Source organism: Oreochromis niloticus, linkage group LG16 (genome assembly GCF_001858045.2).
Source record: "Oreochromis niloticus isolate F11D_XX linkage group LG16, O_niloticus_UMD_NMBU, whole genome shotgun sequence".
Taxonomy (NCBI): Eukaryota; Metazoa; Chordata; class Actinopteri; order Cichliformes; family Cichlidae; genus Oreochromis; species Oreochromis niloticus.
This window is the reverse complement of record NC_031987.2, coordinates 12,892,187-12,905,120: the sequence shown is the minus strand read 5'-3', so window position 1 is coordinate 12,905,120 and position 12,934 is coordinate 12,892,187. Positions and strand designations below refer to the sequence as shown.

At 37.8% G+C, this 12,934-nt stretch overlaps 1 protein-coding gene across 3 annotated transcripts in view; it reads left to right on the top strand.

The window, feature by feature from the left end:
• The window catches only part of erbb4b (erb-b2 receptor tyrosine kinase 4b), a 289,951-nt gene that overhangs the window by 223,126 nt on the left and 53,891 nt on the right, over positions 1-12,934 (top strand). For all 3 annotated transcript variants that reach the window (XM_005451921.4, XM_019353299.2, XM_019353298.2), the window contains exons 17-19: positions 3,452-3,584; positions 7,825-7,947; positions 9,978-10,076. In XM_005451921.4, coding sequence (XP_005451978.1) covers positions 3,452-3,584; positions 7,825-7,947; positions 9,978-10,076 — 355 coding nt within the window. The remainder of the gene's footprint in view (positions 1-3,451; positions 3,585-7,824; positions 7,948-9,977; positions 10,077-12,934) is intronic.

Below are 12,934 nucleotides of genomic sequence, written 5' to 3'. Positions count from 1 at the left end.
ATCAGGTCTAGTTGCCTGCTCTGATGTGTCACACAAGTAGTAAATCTGTTAACTGTTAGATGTGTCATTTTTGAGCATAGTTGAAAGTGTCATGTCATTATACAAAGTCTTTTTTTACACAAAATCTTCCCATTGCAGTATTTCAGAAATTGCTGATCTACTGGGATTTTCCCACCTAGCCATCTCCAGGGTTTATGGAGAATGTTCTGAAAAAGAAAAAATATGCAGCAGTTCTCTGGGTAAAAATGCCTTGTTGATGCCAGAAGTTAAACTGACCAAAAGGCAAGAGTAAGTCAAATAACCATTTGTTACATCTGTGGTATGCAGAAGAGCCATTCCAAACGCACAGCACAACACATGGGCTAGAGCAGCAGAAGTCGTGACCAGGTGTCACTCCTGTCAGCTAAGAGCAGATAGGTGAGGCTACATGTTGCATTGGCTCACTAAAATCATACAATAGAAGACTGGAAAATCTTTCCCGGTTTGATGAATTTTGATTTCTGGGGCAACATTCAGTTTATGCAAACTGAAAACATGGATCCGTCCAGCCTTTTATTAACAGTTCTGGCTGCTGGTGGTGGTGTAATTTGATGGGGGATACGGAGCCCACACTTCAGGGTCCTTAGTGCCAAATGAGCATCATTTAAACACCACAGCCTATCTGAGTATTGTTTTCAGCATGTCCATCCCTTTATGACCATAGAACATGCATCTTCCCATAGCTGCTTCAAGCAGAAAGCAGCAGACCACAAAGCTCACACCATCTCCAACTGGTTTCACAAACAGCAGTGAGTTCACTATTCTCAAAGCGCCTTGAAGTCACCAGATCTCAGTCCAGTACAGCACCTTTGTAGTGAAGTGGGATTTTGCATACATGAATGTATAGCTGACGTCAAATCTGTGAGGAGTGTTTCCATTGTTTTGTCGAAATGTTTCAAGTCTAGATCTAGTTCTGAGGGCAGAAGGAGAGCTATCAAGTTTCTGCTGAGTGTGCAAAAGCCACCAAATTTCAGTGTATAGAATGAATTGCACATTAGCTGCTTATCCTGATGCCAAATGACATTTGTTATTGTGAGAAAACCCTCACAATGACAATGACTGCTGTCAGTGCCATGCTGACAGTGTCTTTCACCATCAGTTTTCTTTTCATTCTATAACAATAAGACATGTGCACAAAATTAACCTTGTGGCTTTCATTTTCATTCCTCTGCTTTGAAATGTATCCGTAGTGAAACTGCAGTTCAGAAGTTAATGAAATCAAACATAATATTTACATTAACCACCCTGTGTAAAACTTTTCTGTTTAAGAAATTTATTGATATTTTGTGGAAAAAAACATTGCTGTCTAGCTGAGAGTTAGATGAGAAGATCGATACCACTTTCATAACTGCCCATTAAATATGAAGGTAACGCCAAGAGATAGATAACAGCATAAAGATGAGAAATGGGGAGAACAATTGGCCTAGGTTATTTTCCAAAATAGTCTACCAGCACCTCTAGAGCTCACTAATCATCTCGTTATACCATATCTCATTTGTTTAATCCATATAAAACCCAGATTGTAAAAGCAGTGCAGGGCTTCACGGGCATTATATGCTGGTGCATTTCACCCCCGGGTGCACTGAATTACTTTATTGTATTTACTAGCTGCCTAATCACTTCATTGTGGCAGAAAGAAACCAGTTTTGCTATCTGTGTATATACATATCACATGTAAATGATAAAGTAAGTGTGTTGGATCTGCAGATATTAGTAAGTCTCAAAAATAAGGTAAACATCACCTGGTTGTAGATTCAGAGCAAATCAGTGGATTTTAAAATGGCCTCAATCTCTTTTTTCCGAGAAACAAACCTGTGTATGTTGGCAACAATCAAGCTGTTTCACCAAAGAATCGTGATGATGCCACGGAGTCACCGGGACATTTTATAATTATCCAAAGTCTTTTGTGGATAATCTAAAGAACCACAGTTTTTATAGATCTAGATTATTTTTTTCTACTTTACTGTTGGTTCCAAGACACAGATTGGGGTAAAATTAAGACTAGGATAACATACAGTGTCTAAGTAAGGCGTCATGCCACCACAGCGGCTCCAGTCAAAAATCATAGGATAAAGTTGATCAAGTTGACTCAAGTTAATTGTGATTCAGTGATAGTGTTCCAGGTAAGAAGATAAATAGACCCAAAGCACACCAGAAAAAGCCCCGTTCACAGCATAGCCACCACACCCGTTCCTTGCAGTGATCAAATGTTCAGGCTGTGAAATTCTTTTGGTGCACAGCAGTGGTTATGGTCTTATCACATCTTGTGTTGAAACTTTCAGTCACCATAAGAAGAGTAGCTCTTGCATACTGCACTAATGCCCAAACATCAGAGTCACTAAATGGGTACAACCATAATTTCTGACCCTAGTTATGTACTTGTGTCTTTTTGATAGCTCTAAATACAAATGTAACAATCTGTAATTTAGTCACTGTGCTATTGAAGCACTTATGAATAATGAAGTCTATGGGACTGAAACACTAAACCCTCCTTCAAAGTCACTTAGATCTTTTCTATTTGCAATCTTTTCATAAAATCTGAATCAATTGGGTCTGCTCAACATTTTTAGAAATTCAGTGGAGCATGCTAGTATAATAATTGCATAACTATGCAATAATGTGTTGCACTTTCTGCGCTTTTTTCCCTTTAAATTGACACCTGTCTCTATCTAAAGTAAGGCAATACTGCTCTATATACCCGCGTGTCTTCATTGGTTGGACCCCCTTTCTTTTAACCATCACATGTATAGTGATTTCCCCTGTGCAGCCAAAGACTGTAATGACAGCGAGATAAAGCATTCTTCATTTCCCATGAACAGGGCTGAATGTGATATCATTTTCTAGAGGTGTATCCTTGAAGTCTGTAATATACAACCCTGAATAACATCCTTATTTTGATTATGTCTCGACCAAGAACGGTTCTTCCGATAGGTCAAATAAACCAGCCATGGCCGAGTATATCAGAAAGCCAACTCGGACAGTTTGAGGAGCATATCAGTAAAAATATTGAGATTCTTGATTTCAAGTGACAGCATCAGTGTGGTTCTGAGGATTCTCTTTGAAGATTATTTCCATGTTTTTGATCTCAGCCCCGATTTTAATGAGAGGGCATGGAGGGATATTTGTTACCACATGAAGCTTAGTGGGAAAATACACAAAAACCGAAGGTGAAGTGGTTTTTAAGGGATCAGCCACATAAATATATATTGTAGAAACATGTTATGTGTGTTAACCTTTGTGCTTGTATAAGCCCGATGTTTGCTTGATGTATTTTTAGTTTAGTTTTTGTGTGTGTGTCTGTGATCTTCTATACTGCTACCCAGTAACATTCTCCCTTTTCTGTAATTTCATTGCATGCCCTTCGTTCTTTATCTGTTTTCTTCCCTTTCCTTCTCCAATGCCTTTTCTTCAGAACCCCTCTGATTGCAGCAGGGGTAATCGGAGGCCTCTTCATGGTGGTGATCATGGTACTCAGTGTAGCAGTGTCTGTGCGACGGAAGAACATTAAGAAAAAGAGGGCCCTTCGCCGCTTCCTGGAGACAGAGGTAAACAGGAAAGTGGATTAAGTTAAAAAAAAGCTGATGTTCCAGCGAGAAAGAGCATGCTGTTTGTTGCACTGAAAGATAACCTATGTCCTTAGTTTGTGATTAAGTTACCTGGGCCCAAATTATGCTAAATGTTTCGTGTCAAGAGAGATCTTATAGTATACGCCTCGGAAATTGGATCCCATTAGTGCAAATAACTGCCATAGTTTTAAAGAACTAAAAGTAAAATGTATTACTTTAATCTTGGCTCTGTTTCACGTATTTGTTTCCCTCTAATATGCCATGGTACTGTTATGCCTGGAGAAGATTACATAATCAAATTACAGGCTATATTGTAATTGGATTTATCAGTAAGTAAATACACCTGATTTTCTCCCCAAATCAACACGCTATCACAAACCATCCTTCCAGACTTTGAGGAGAGGTTACAGTAAAATATCTTTGTTCACCAGGAAGTGCAAAATAGACAAATGAAAGTTTATTGCTGTCTACATCACCCCTACTGCTGCACCTTTCACTATAGTGAGGTTGTTGTATTTAATTTTGGAAATGTAGGCCATTATTTATTAAAATGCGTAGATTTTCCTTGTAAATGTATTCATTCATTTCAAAGTTGACTGGAATTTTGCCTCTTACATACCAGTGTTTGGTTCATTAGTTAGTTTGTTTCCTCCTCTCAGACTCATTAATTCACAATCACAGAGCAAATGGATGAAAATGGTCTTCTGTGGAATCACAAGATATTTGTTTTGCCTTTGAAACATATTGCTCATTATTTTAAAAAATGTAATGCAGTATGTTACTTGATTAGTCTACAGAGAAAATAATTTGTTACATTACTTTTGGAATACTTTTAATATGGCCCAAGATGAATTGTCACATAATTACCATTTAACACTATAAACCTATCTAACAAATGTCCCTATCATAATGAACACGCATGTACAATGTGTCATGTTGTGCAATAAAAGTTTTTTGTTGTTTTTTAAGAAAGCCTAAATAATGCCACCGTTGTTACTGCAATGCGATTCATGACATCACTGTGTTATGTCAAAATGCGTAGACATAGGAAATATATATGGATGTAACGTTTTCATTTATATGTGCTTGCAGGCCTGTACTTGTGTAAAACGAGAAAAACAAGACTGAAAAAAGCATAAAAGAAATAAAAGAGAGACTAATTGGTGGATTCTAAATAACTATTGCAGAACTGTAGAAAGTTTTAGAAACTCTGACGACTCAGGTGTTGAATATCCTACAGTGCATTATAGGGGCACTTCTTTTAGGAAGAGCTAAGGGACTATACCATTAGAAGAGGCAAAAGTACTCTTTCTTTATCTAAAAAAAAAACAGAAGTGTACTTCACCTAATGCACTTATGTGTCCACACTGAGAATAAGGTCTCATTTCAGTGCTTTCTCTCTATTCAGGGCACAAGTATCAGTGAAGAGTCTTGAATAAAAAATAGCATCAAGATGATAAATTATTATACTTCTTTTATACCCGTTCATGTACAGGCCACCCTTATACTGCCACTATTTCTTGAGTACTTACATTAGTCTCTTTTTAGTAGTCATACATAAATTCAGGCACTACTTTAAAATATTACAGAGCCTTTCTTGTTACACGTCATTTAGTTAATAAAAATACTGTATTTATGGCCCAATAATTGTATTAGATGCTCCAAAAGTAGTGGCTGGTTCCAAGGACAGATAATGAAATAGAATGCAGGAGCAGAGAAGGAAATGGGAAATCTTTTTTCTCTTCGAAACCATCCTGTCTTCATTTGTTTCTGGGCTGCAAAAAAAAAGATAATTTTTCCTTAATTTTTAATATTTACATTAAATTATGCATTTTATGCAATTGCAGGGAAAGTCTTATATTGCAGGTTCATTGATTAATAGTCATTTGCTTAAAATAAAGTCTGAAACTAGTTAGTTTTCAGGCACCGAGCATCAGTTTCACCCTGATCCTATCACTATATAACAAATAATTTTAGACTGTTGATGGACTACAGATCTAATGAGATCAGTCTGCACGTGAAATGTTTGTCTAATGGTTTTAATGTCAGTTTGCCCAGCTCACCACATCAATACAATAGCAACATATAAAGTGCTTAAAATAATGAAGCAACACTTGAGCAATTTAATTTAGATTTTTGGTATGATTTTGAATTTCGTCTACAAATGACTGAGCGCTTTAGATTCCACTAACCGTTGTTTTCAACAAATTACATTATTTTACTTACTGAATTTGAGTGCAATATTGCGGCAGGATCCCTTTGTTACAATAAGACAGTTCACGATATTCTTTTTGCTCATAGAGATTCCACAATCACCTGTTAGTGGAATTATTTTAGAGTGGAAGCATTTAGGGAACTGCAGCAACTCAACCACAAAATTGAAGACCACATAAAGTTACAGAGAAGGGTCGCTGAGTGCTGAGGTGCGTTGTGTGGCACTGGTGATTCAATAATTGCACAGTGGCAAATAACATCAGTACAAACACCGTGCACCGAGAGGTCCATGGCGTGGTTTCCGTGGGCCGAGGACCTCCTGTAGATGTAATGTGCAGGTGACTCAGTATTTTTGTACATATAGTGTATGTTTACTTAAATATTTCATTCATCAAGATCTGATATGTGGTGTTAATTTTTTTTGAGCGGTATATTTCAGGCAGCAGAGCACTCGCTTCAGTTTTAGAAATGCAGTGTAGAGAGAAAAGGTGGATAGCTACATTTGCTGCTGTGCGGCTGCTACACAGCCTCAACATCTTCAGCACCACTATTGCTGGACAGCTCCCAGCACAGTTGAAATAGCATAGAGCTTTGCCTTTGTGTGTGTATGGTTAGATCATTTTAAAGACGTCTGTATTGTCCTGGGTGTGTTTGTGGCCCCCCAGCCTACTTGTTTCCACCCCGCAGAAGCTGATTTGTTATTCCATTTAAATGAAGAATGGCTATTGTTTTTAATCAAATGGTAACCATAAGCCAGAGGGACAGAAGCTGCCAAGCACAGCCAGGCTGATTTACACTCTGTCTGTTAGGCTCTCTCTGTCCTCTCTCCCTCTCTAATCTTCCACCCTCTCCTTTAATTCTCCTTATATTGCTCCCTCACTTATGCTTTTGCATCCTCTGACTAATTCAGCAGCTCGCTTCTCCATCGCTGTCTTGTTGTTGTTTCTGCTACAGTTCCTTTCCCGCTCCACATCTTCCTTCCTCCCTCCTCGGATATAATCTTTCTGCTTCTCCTACTATTTCATCTGTTTGTTCCTCCACTTGAGCAGTAATGAGACAACAAAAATTTCAACTCCCGTTCAGCTGCCTCAATTATCCGTCTCCCCCAGTCTTTCTCTGTTTTCATCCACCTTTCTCCATCACTCTCTTCTGTTCTCATCTAGCATCGCTTTCACTTCCTTTTACCGTAGAGAATGTCATAATAATGGTTCATCGTAGTTTAGATTTATCTTGCTGGAAAAAAAATTCCATTACAACCCTACTGTAACCACAAATGCAGGGGCAATAAATGTAACTACAACCAGCTGTCTTGATTTTTAGTAGATACACCTATGTTATCCATTTGAAACTCCAATGTCGCTTTGTTCTTGAGTCACAAGTTTTTCAGAAAATTTGACCTCTGACCTTGAGATTCAAAGTCATCTGAGATTTTTAGTAGAAACACCTGTAGTATAAATTTGAAAGTCCTACGTTGCTTCGTTCTTGAGTTATCAGTGTCACAAACTTGGGTGTTCATGTTGCCTGTCCACCCACCCGGTGTGTGTGTGTACTTTTCTTACCCACTGGAACCTTTCTTAAGAGTAAATGTTGCATTTGAGTCAAACTTTTGTATGAAATTACTCTTGTTTATCTACAATTTAAATAGTAATTATAGTTTTGTTATTGTAAAACCTGTTTCACTACCTGACTTCCTGGAATTTAGGTCACAGCTTTTAGAAACTGTCCTATCCTCTAAAGAAGGATTTTGTGTGGAAGAAAGGTGTGTTTTGTTTTTGGGTTGGTGTTTTTATTTTTTAATTTTTTTTAATATGGAAGTGTGTATCTGAGATCCCGAGAAGCTAAATTGCATTTAATTGCTCAGCAACAAGTATTGCATATTGGACTAATCCTGTGATAAGTTGTGACGTTTTAATTTAAAGTATTATGAATTAATCTTAGTAGCTTTTGTTATGTAAATTCTAGACTTGTCTTCCAGCACTCACTGGCTTATTTATTGCATTCTTAGTTGGTTGAACCTTTAACACCCAGTGGAACGGCACCCAATCAAGCCCAGCTTCGCATCCTGAAAGAAACAGAACTTAAAAGAGTCAAGATCCTCGGCTCCGGAGCTTTTGGAACTGTTTACAAGGTAAAATACAATCAAATGTGAATTAATAGTGATTATTTGCAATTTAGTTTCAACTACTGAAGTGCTCCTCTACTAAAAGTGAGACCATGATGTCACATTGTGTTCACATTCTCACTTCATGAGAAAAAGACAAGAGGGACATTGCAGGATCATTAATGACAGGAAATGAGATGGAAGGCTGGAGGCGGGAGATGAAAAGAATAAGTAATAGCAGACACTGAGACCCCTGGGGTGACAGTGAAATAAGAGGTAGCTGAGGTCACCATAAGAGCAATGAAGGGTTGGGTAGAAGTTGGGAAAAAAAATCTGAAATTAGAAAGAACAGACTTTCTCTCACTGAAATTATAATTGGTCTTTTTTTGATTCCACCCATTCTCATTGTAGCACTTTTTTTTTAGGCCAGAGGTATGTGGCATCAGTGCATGTCCTTTTTCAAAGCAAGGTCTTGCATGCTCTCCTGGGAAATTTCAAGGCACTTCTAGACTTGTAAGGATATGCTGTATAGTCAGTTTCAAGTCTTATAGGTGAGCTATAGAACCCTGACAGGTCCTTTACAGCCAGAAGACATCAGACTTGTACCTAATCTCCATAGCTGAGAGTTCATAGGTTCAGCATTTAGACCAACTTGTAAACTGAGTGCTTTATAGGATAGCTCATACAGCTAAAACACAGTTAGTTAAAGTGTGGCAATATTTAGGTGTATGTTTAATAAAACTAATGCTACATGCTGTTCCTTGATTTGACCCATATCCATAGTAGGTGGCAATATGCTTAACTGCTCAACTCAGCATTTCACCATTAAGAGAACAAATTGGAGCTATAGATTCTTCTGCCACAATGTGCAGTTCATGTGTTACAACCCGCTCATAGATCACAAGTAATTAAATAAATTAAGAAAGATGTGTGTAGGTCTGTATTAGTGGTGTAGCATAGTGATGGATGGCTAGGTAAGTATATGGTATACATTGTATGTGCAAAAAAAACTCAAAGGAAAACTCAAAGCAAAACAGAATGACATGGCATGGAGATGGCATAGACACTTTCACAGGAGCAGAGCAGTATAGAAGCAAAGGCCTTGAAAGTCAAGATTTAAACAGCTGCGCAGAACACTGTCCTCCTGTATCACAACTCCTGCAACACAAAACACACAAACGAGTACTAATCCCTAAAGCAGGCCGTAACATATGTAAATAATTTCATGTGTTTTCTAAAATTTTTAGAATAAAATGGTAAATTCTGTGTATGGATATGTTCTCCTCCTATTGTAAAAAATGTCATTTTATTCTGCAGTGTTAGCTGTAGCAGCCCGTTTGCAGATGCAGTTTTAAATAAATGTGTTGTTAATAGACTGAGGCATTTACAAACCTGTGAACCAGTTTTTCCAGTTAGAACATCGATGTCCGAGCTTTCATAAAGCGTGGCCTTAAATTATTGTGCTGAATAATGATCATCTGCAGAATTACAGGTAAAAGGGAACATAAAACTGCATCAAATCGATCGTCATTATCGCCTTAGATAATTCTTTCAGGGGATAGTTGTTTTTAGGCTAAGTGTGAAATCTAGGCCTCCTGTCACTCTGGATGTGTAGTCACATAAGGGTGGAACAAAGGTGGAACACATTTTAATCACTTTGAAAAAGTTGAGAGGTACTTAATTTTTCTCCTCTTTCAAATATTCCATCCACTTTGGCAGCTGTTAAATCACTTTAAACCTCCCTAAAATTAGATACTTCAAAATGATTAAATAGTTTTGCCCAAGTCTTTTTGAAGGGCGAAATAACCTTAATCATACAGCATGCAGTTCATTTTTATAATCAGCCAGTGAGAATATGGAACGTTGTTATTTATAAAGCTGACAAAGTAGAATTTAGAGTGTAAAACGCTCAATTTATTGAGATTCCTGCTGTTCCTCCAGGAGCTATAATACTTTTTTTAAACATCATTTCTGTGAGTAGAGGATTTGTGACTGTGCAATTAGTGTAATGACTCATCATCATGTTGTGTGTGTGTATGTGTGCGTTTCTTCTTTAGGGTATCTGGGTCCCAGAAGGGGAAACTGTGAAAATCCCTGTTGCCATTAAAATCCTAAATGAGGCCACAGGACCCAAGGCTAATGTGGAATTCATGGATGTGAGTATCTTGAAAACAAAATCCAAAAAAAGAAACTTGACAGGAAACTTGACAATACAATTCAAACTCGGCTTTTATAAAGATAACATATACGCAGGTAAATTACAAGCTAAATATCATGTAGTTTGTACACCTTTTGTTCCAAAGCCTGTTAGTCACACTGTTTAAAGTTAAAAGGTGCTGCAATTTATACATACAGTATGGAAAGGGGCGAACACTGAGCTTTTCTTCTGAAAGCCTTTAACCAGCTGTACATTGCGTTTGTTGCTGACAAGTTAACTTCAGTTTAAACTAGCCTACAAAAGCACTACACAGATGGTTGTAAAGTGAAATCTCTAACAACTAAACTTGAACCCCACAAACAGCAGACTAGAAACCATAAGGGGCCTGTAGGAGCCCTACATATGCAGACATACACGCACCATGCCATGGGCTCCTAGCACAGTGCACTAGGCCCCATTTATAAAACATTCACATCTTGGCTCATTTCAAAAGGAAGAGTGAAAAAAAAAAAATCAAAATTATTACCCTGTGATGATGCAATGCAGATGAAATAACTCATATCAACACACGTACCCATGCACACACACACACACACATACACACACACGCACACACACACTGAAAGCGACCCACTTGCACTCATGTTTTGCACTTAGTTTGACAGTCTAAAAGGAAGAGTTTTGGAGGGTTAGCATTTCTATTTTTATCACGATGTCTTTGATGAATATCCCATATGTTTTTAATTTATGTACCAAGTGCTTTGGGAGGTTGTGTGACAATCAGAAAATCAGACAGAGAAATGAGATAACAACATGTAGGGGGCATAGAAACAGTGGAGATAACGTATATAACAGCAGAAAGGCATGCGTCCATGTGGATCTATTCGTAAACTTGGTTAATTTTCCTCATAAATAGTTTTGGGGTTTCTTTTCTCTTTTTAAGAATACCTTCCATTACCTCTGTCTAGATCCACAGTCGTCTTCTAATGACTGACTGCTGAGCAGCTGGGGGCTCAAGCTTCTGCTCCAGGGAACACCAGTGGTAGTTACAAAGGGAAAGCAGAGTGCCATTCATTTACTTTGCCATCCATTATTTTCCAGGCAGACTGGGATTTCTGACTGGTGACCTTCTAGCTGCAGGCCACTCAATGCCCCAGTCTCACTTGCCACTGACTGTTTGAAGAATGTCACAGAGAATTGATTGTCTTTCAGCATGTGTGTGTGTGGTTGGTTCTGTGTAGGAGTTTGCCACTCCTTACCTGTGGTGCAGTAAGAGAAGGGAACCTCTCTTTTTTTATGGCCAACAATAAAATACCAAGCCTGTCTCCTTTCAGCAAGTGCTTGGCAAAAGGAAAGGGTGTTTATTCCCTGTAGTACTGGCATGTGTGTATCGATCTACATGCATTTAGGAGTGTGCATGTTTGTGTATGCAATAAGGATAACAGCTAAAGCATGCTATTCCTTTTGCATTTTCTTTAGTAAAAAGTAATCTTTTCTTTTTATTAATGTTTTACTCAGGTATTATTCTCCAAGGGCCTCCAATATATCAGTTTTAATAATGGGAGACATCCATACAATGCACAAAATGCAGCAATCTATAAAGCACTTCTCAACAGTGAGTCACAGAAAAGAGAAAAAGTTTCAGTTTAGCTTTTTTTTAAAACAAATTGTTTTAATATTATTACATATTAATATAATTCTGACTTGTAACTACCTTATTTCAGTTTACCTTCATGACGAGCTACAGAAGTAGCACAAGTTTGAAAAAAAAAAAACAGTGTTTCCTAATGCTTGTATTTAATTGTAACAGCGAAATTACAATTCAGTGGGGATGTAAACTTTATACAGTCAGTGTACAAAAAAGAACAACCCCTGCAAATCCCTTTTTGTGTTTTATATAACTGTTATCTCAGCCCAACAGTAGTGCTTTCCAGGGCCTAAAGGGATGTTCACAGGATTTGTTATTCACAGACATATTCTCTCTCTCTCTCTCTCTTTTTTTACAGTACCTAACCACAACTACTACTGCCCCTACCTCTCCACTTAATGGCTTTAAAGTCTATTGTCATAATTCCTAATGTCATGTGTTTTTCAATTAGTATAATTCTTGTATATACTTATTTTATATATAGAAACTTCAAGAAATGCTCTTTAGGATGCTGTGGCAGTATTTGGTTTTCAGGATAATAGCTCACAGAAGGGATCTGAATAGCATGCATGGCTAACAGATTACAGGATACCCCACTGCAGTGCTAAGTAAACACCACAATATAAATTTGCTTGTAAGGAATCCTGCAGGCAGAAAGGAAAAGCCAGTCAGTCAAAGACTTTGGCCCGATTTACCATTACCCTCAGTGTAACTATACCCATCACTGGCATGTAAACAGGGACCTCATTATGTAAGCATTGTAATAGATGAGCCATATCAGTTCTAAAATGTATAGTGGTTGCATCTCTCTGTCAGTGTTCATTGGAGCTGTATGCATTGATTCTCTCCCAAGTAAAAGCAAACAGCCACACCTGCCTGTCTTGTGTATTTTGGCGTACACCTAACCATCCAATGAAGAATTTTCAATTGTTGTAAAGTTGCAGGTGAGCAAATGAAAGCCTGTTTCTGTCTTCTGGAGAGTTTCTATACCATGGGATTAATAGGGGTCTGCTGGTGTTTATGTTGCAATCATATGCAATATTACAAGCTTCAGGTATAGTTGGTTTGTGTCTACATACTGTAGAGTATAACAGCAAGATTTCATAATACACAACATCAGCACAAAGACACCATTCCTACTATATTTAAAGGCAAATATTCCTGATTTGCAGCAATCTGACCTTGGTCTATTTACTACATTTTTTTTT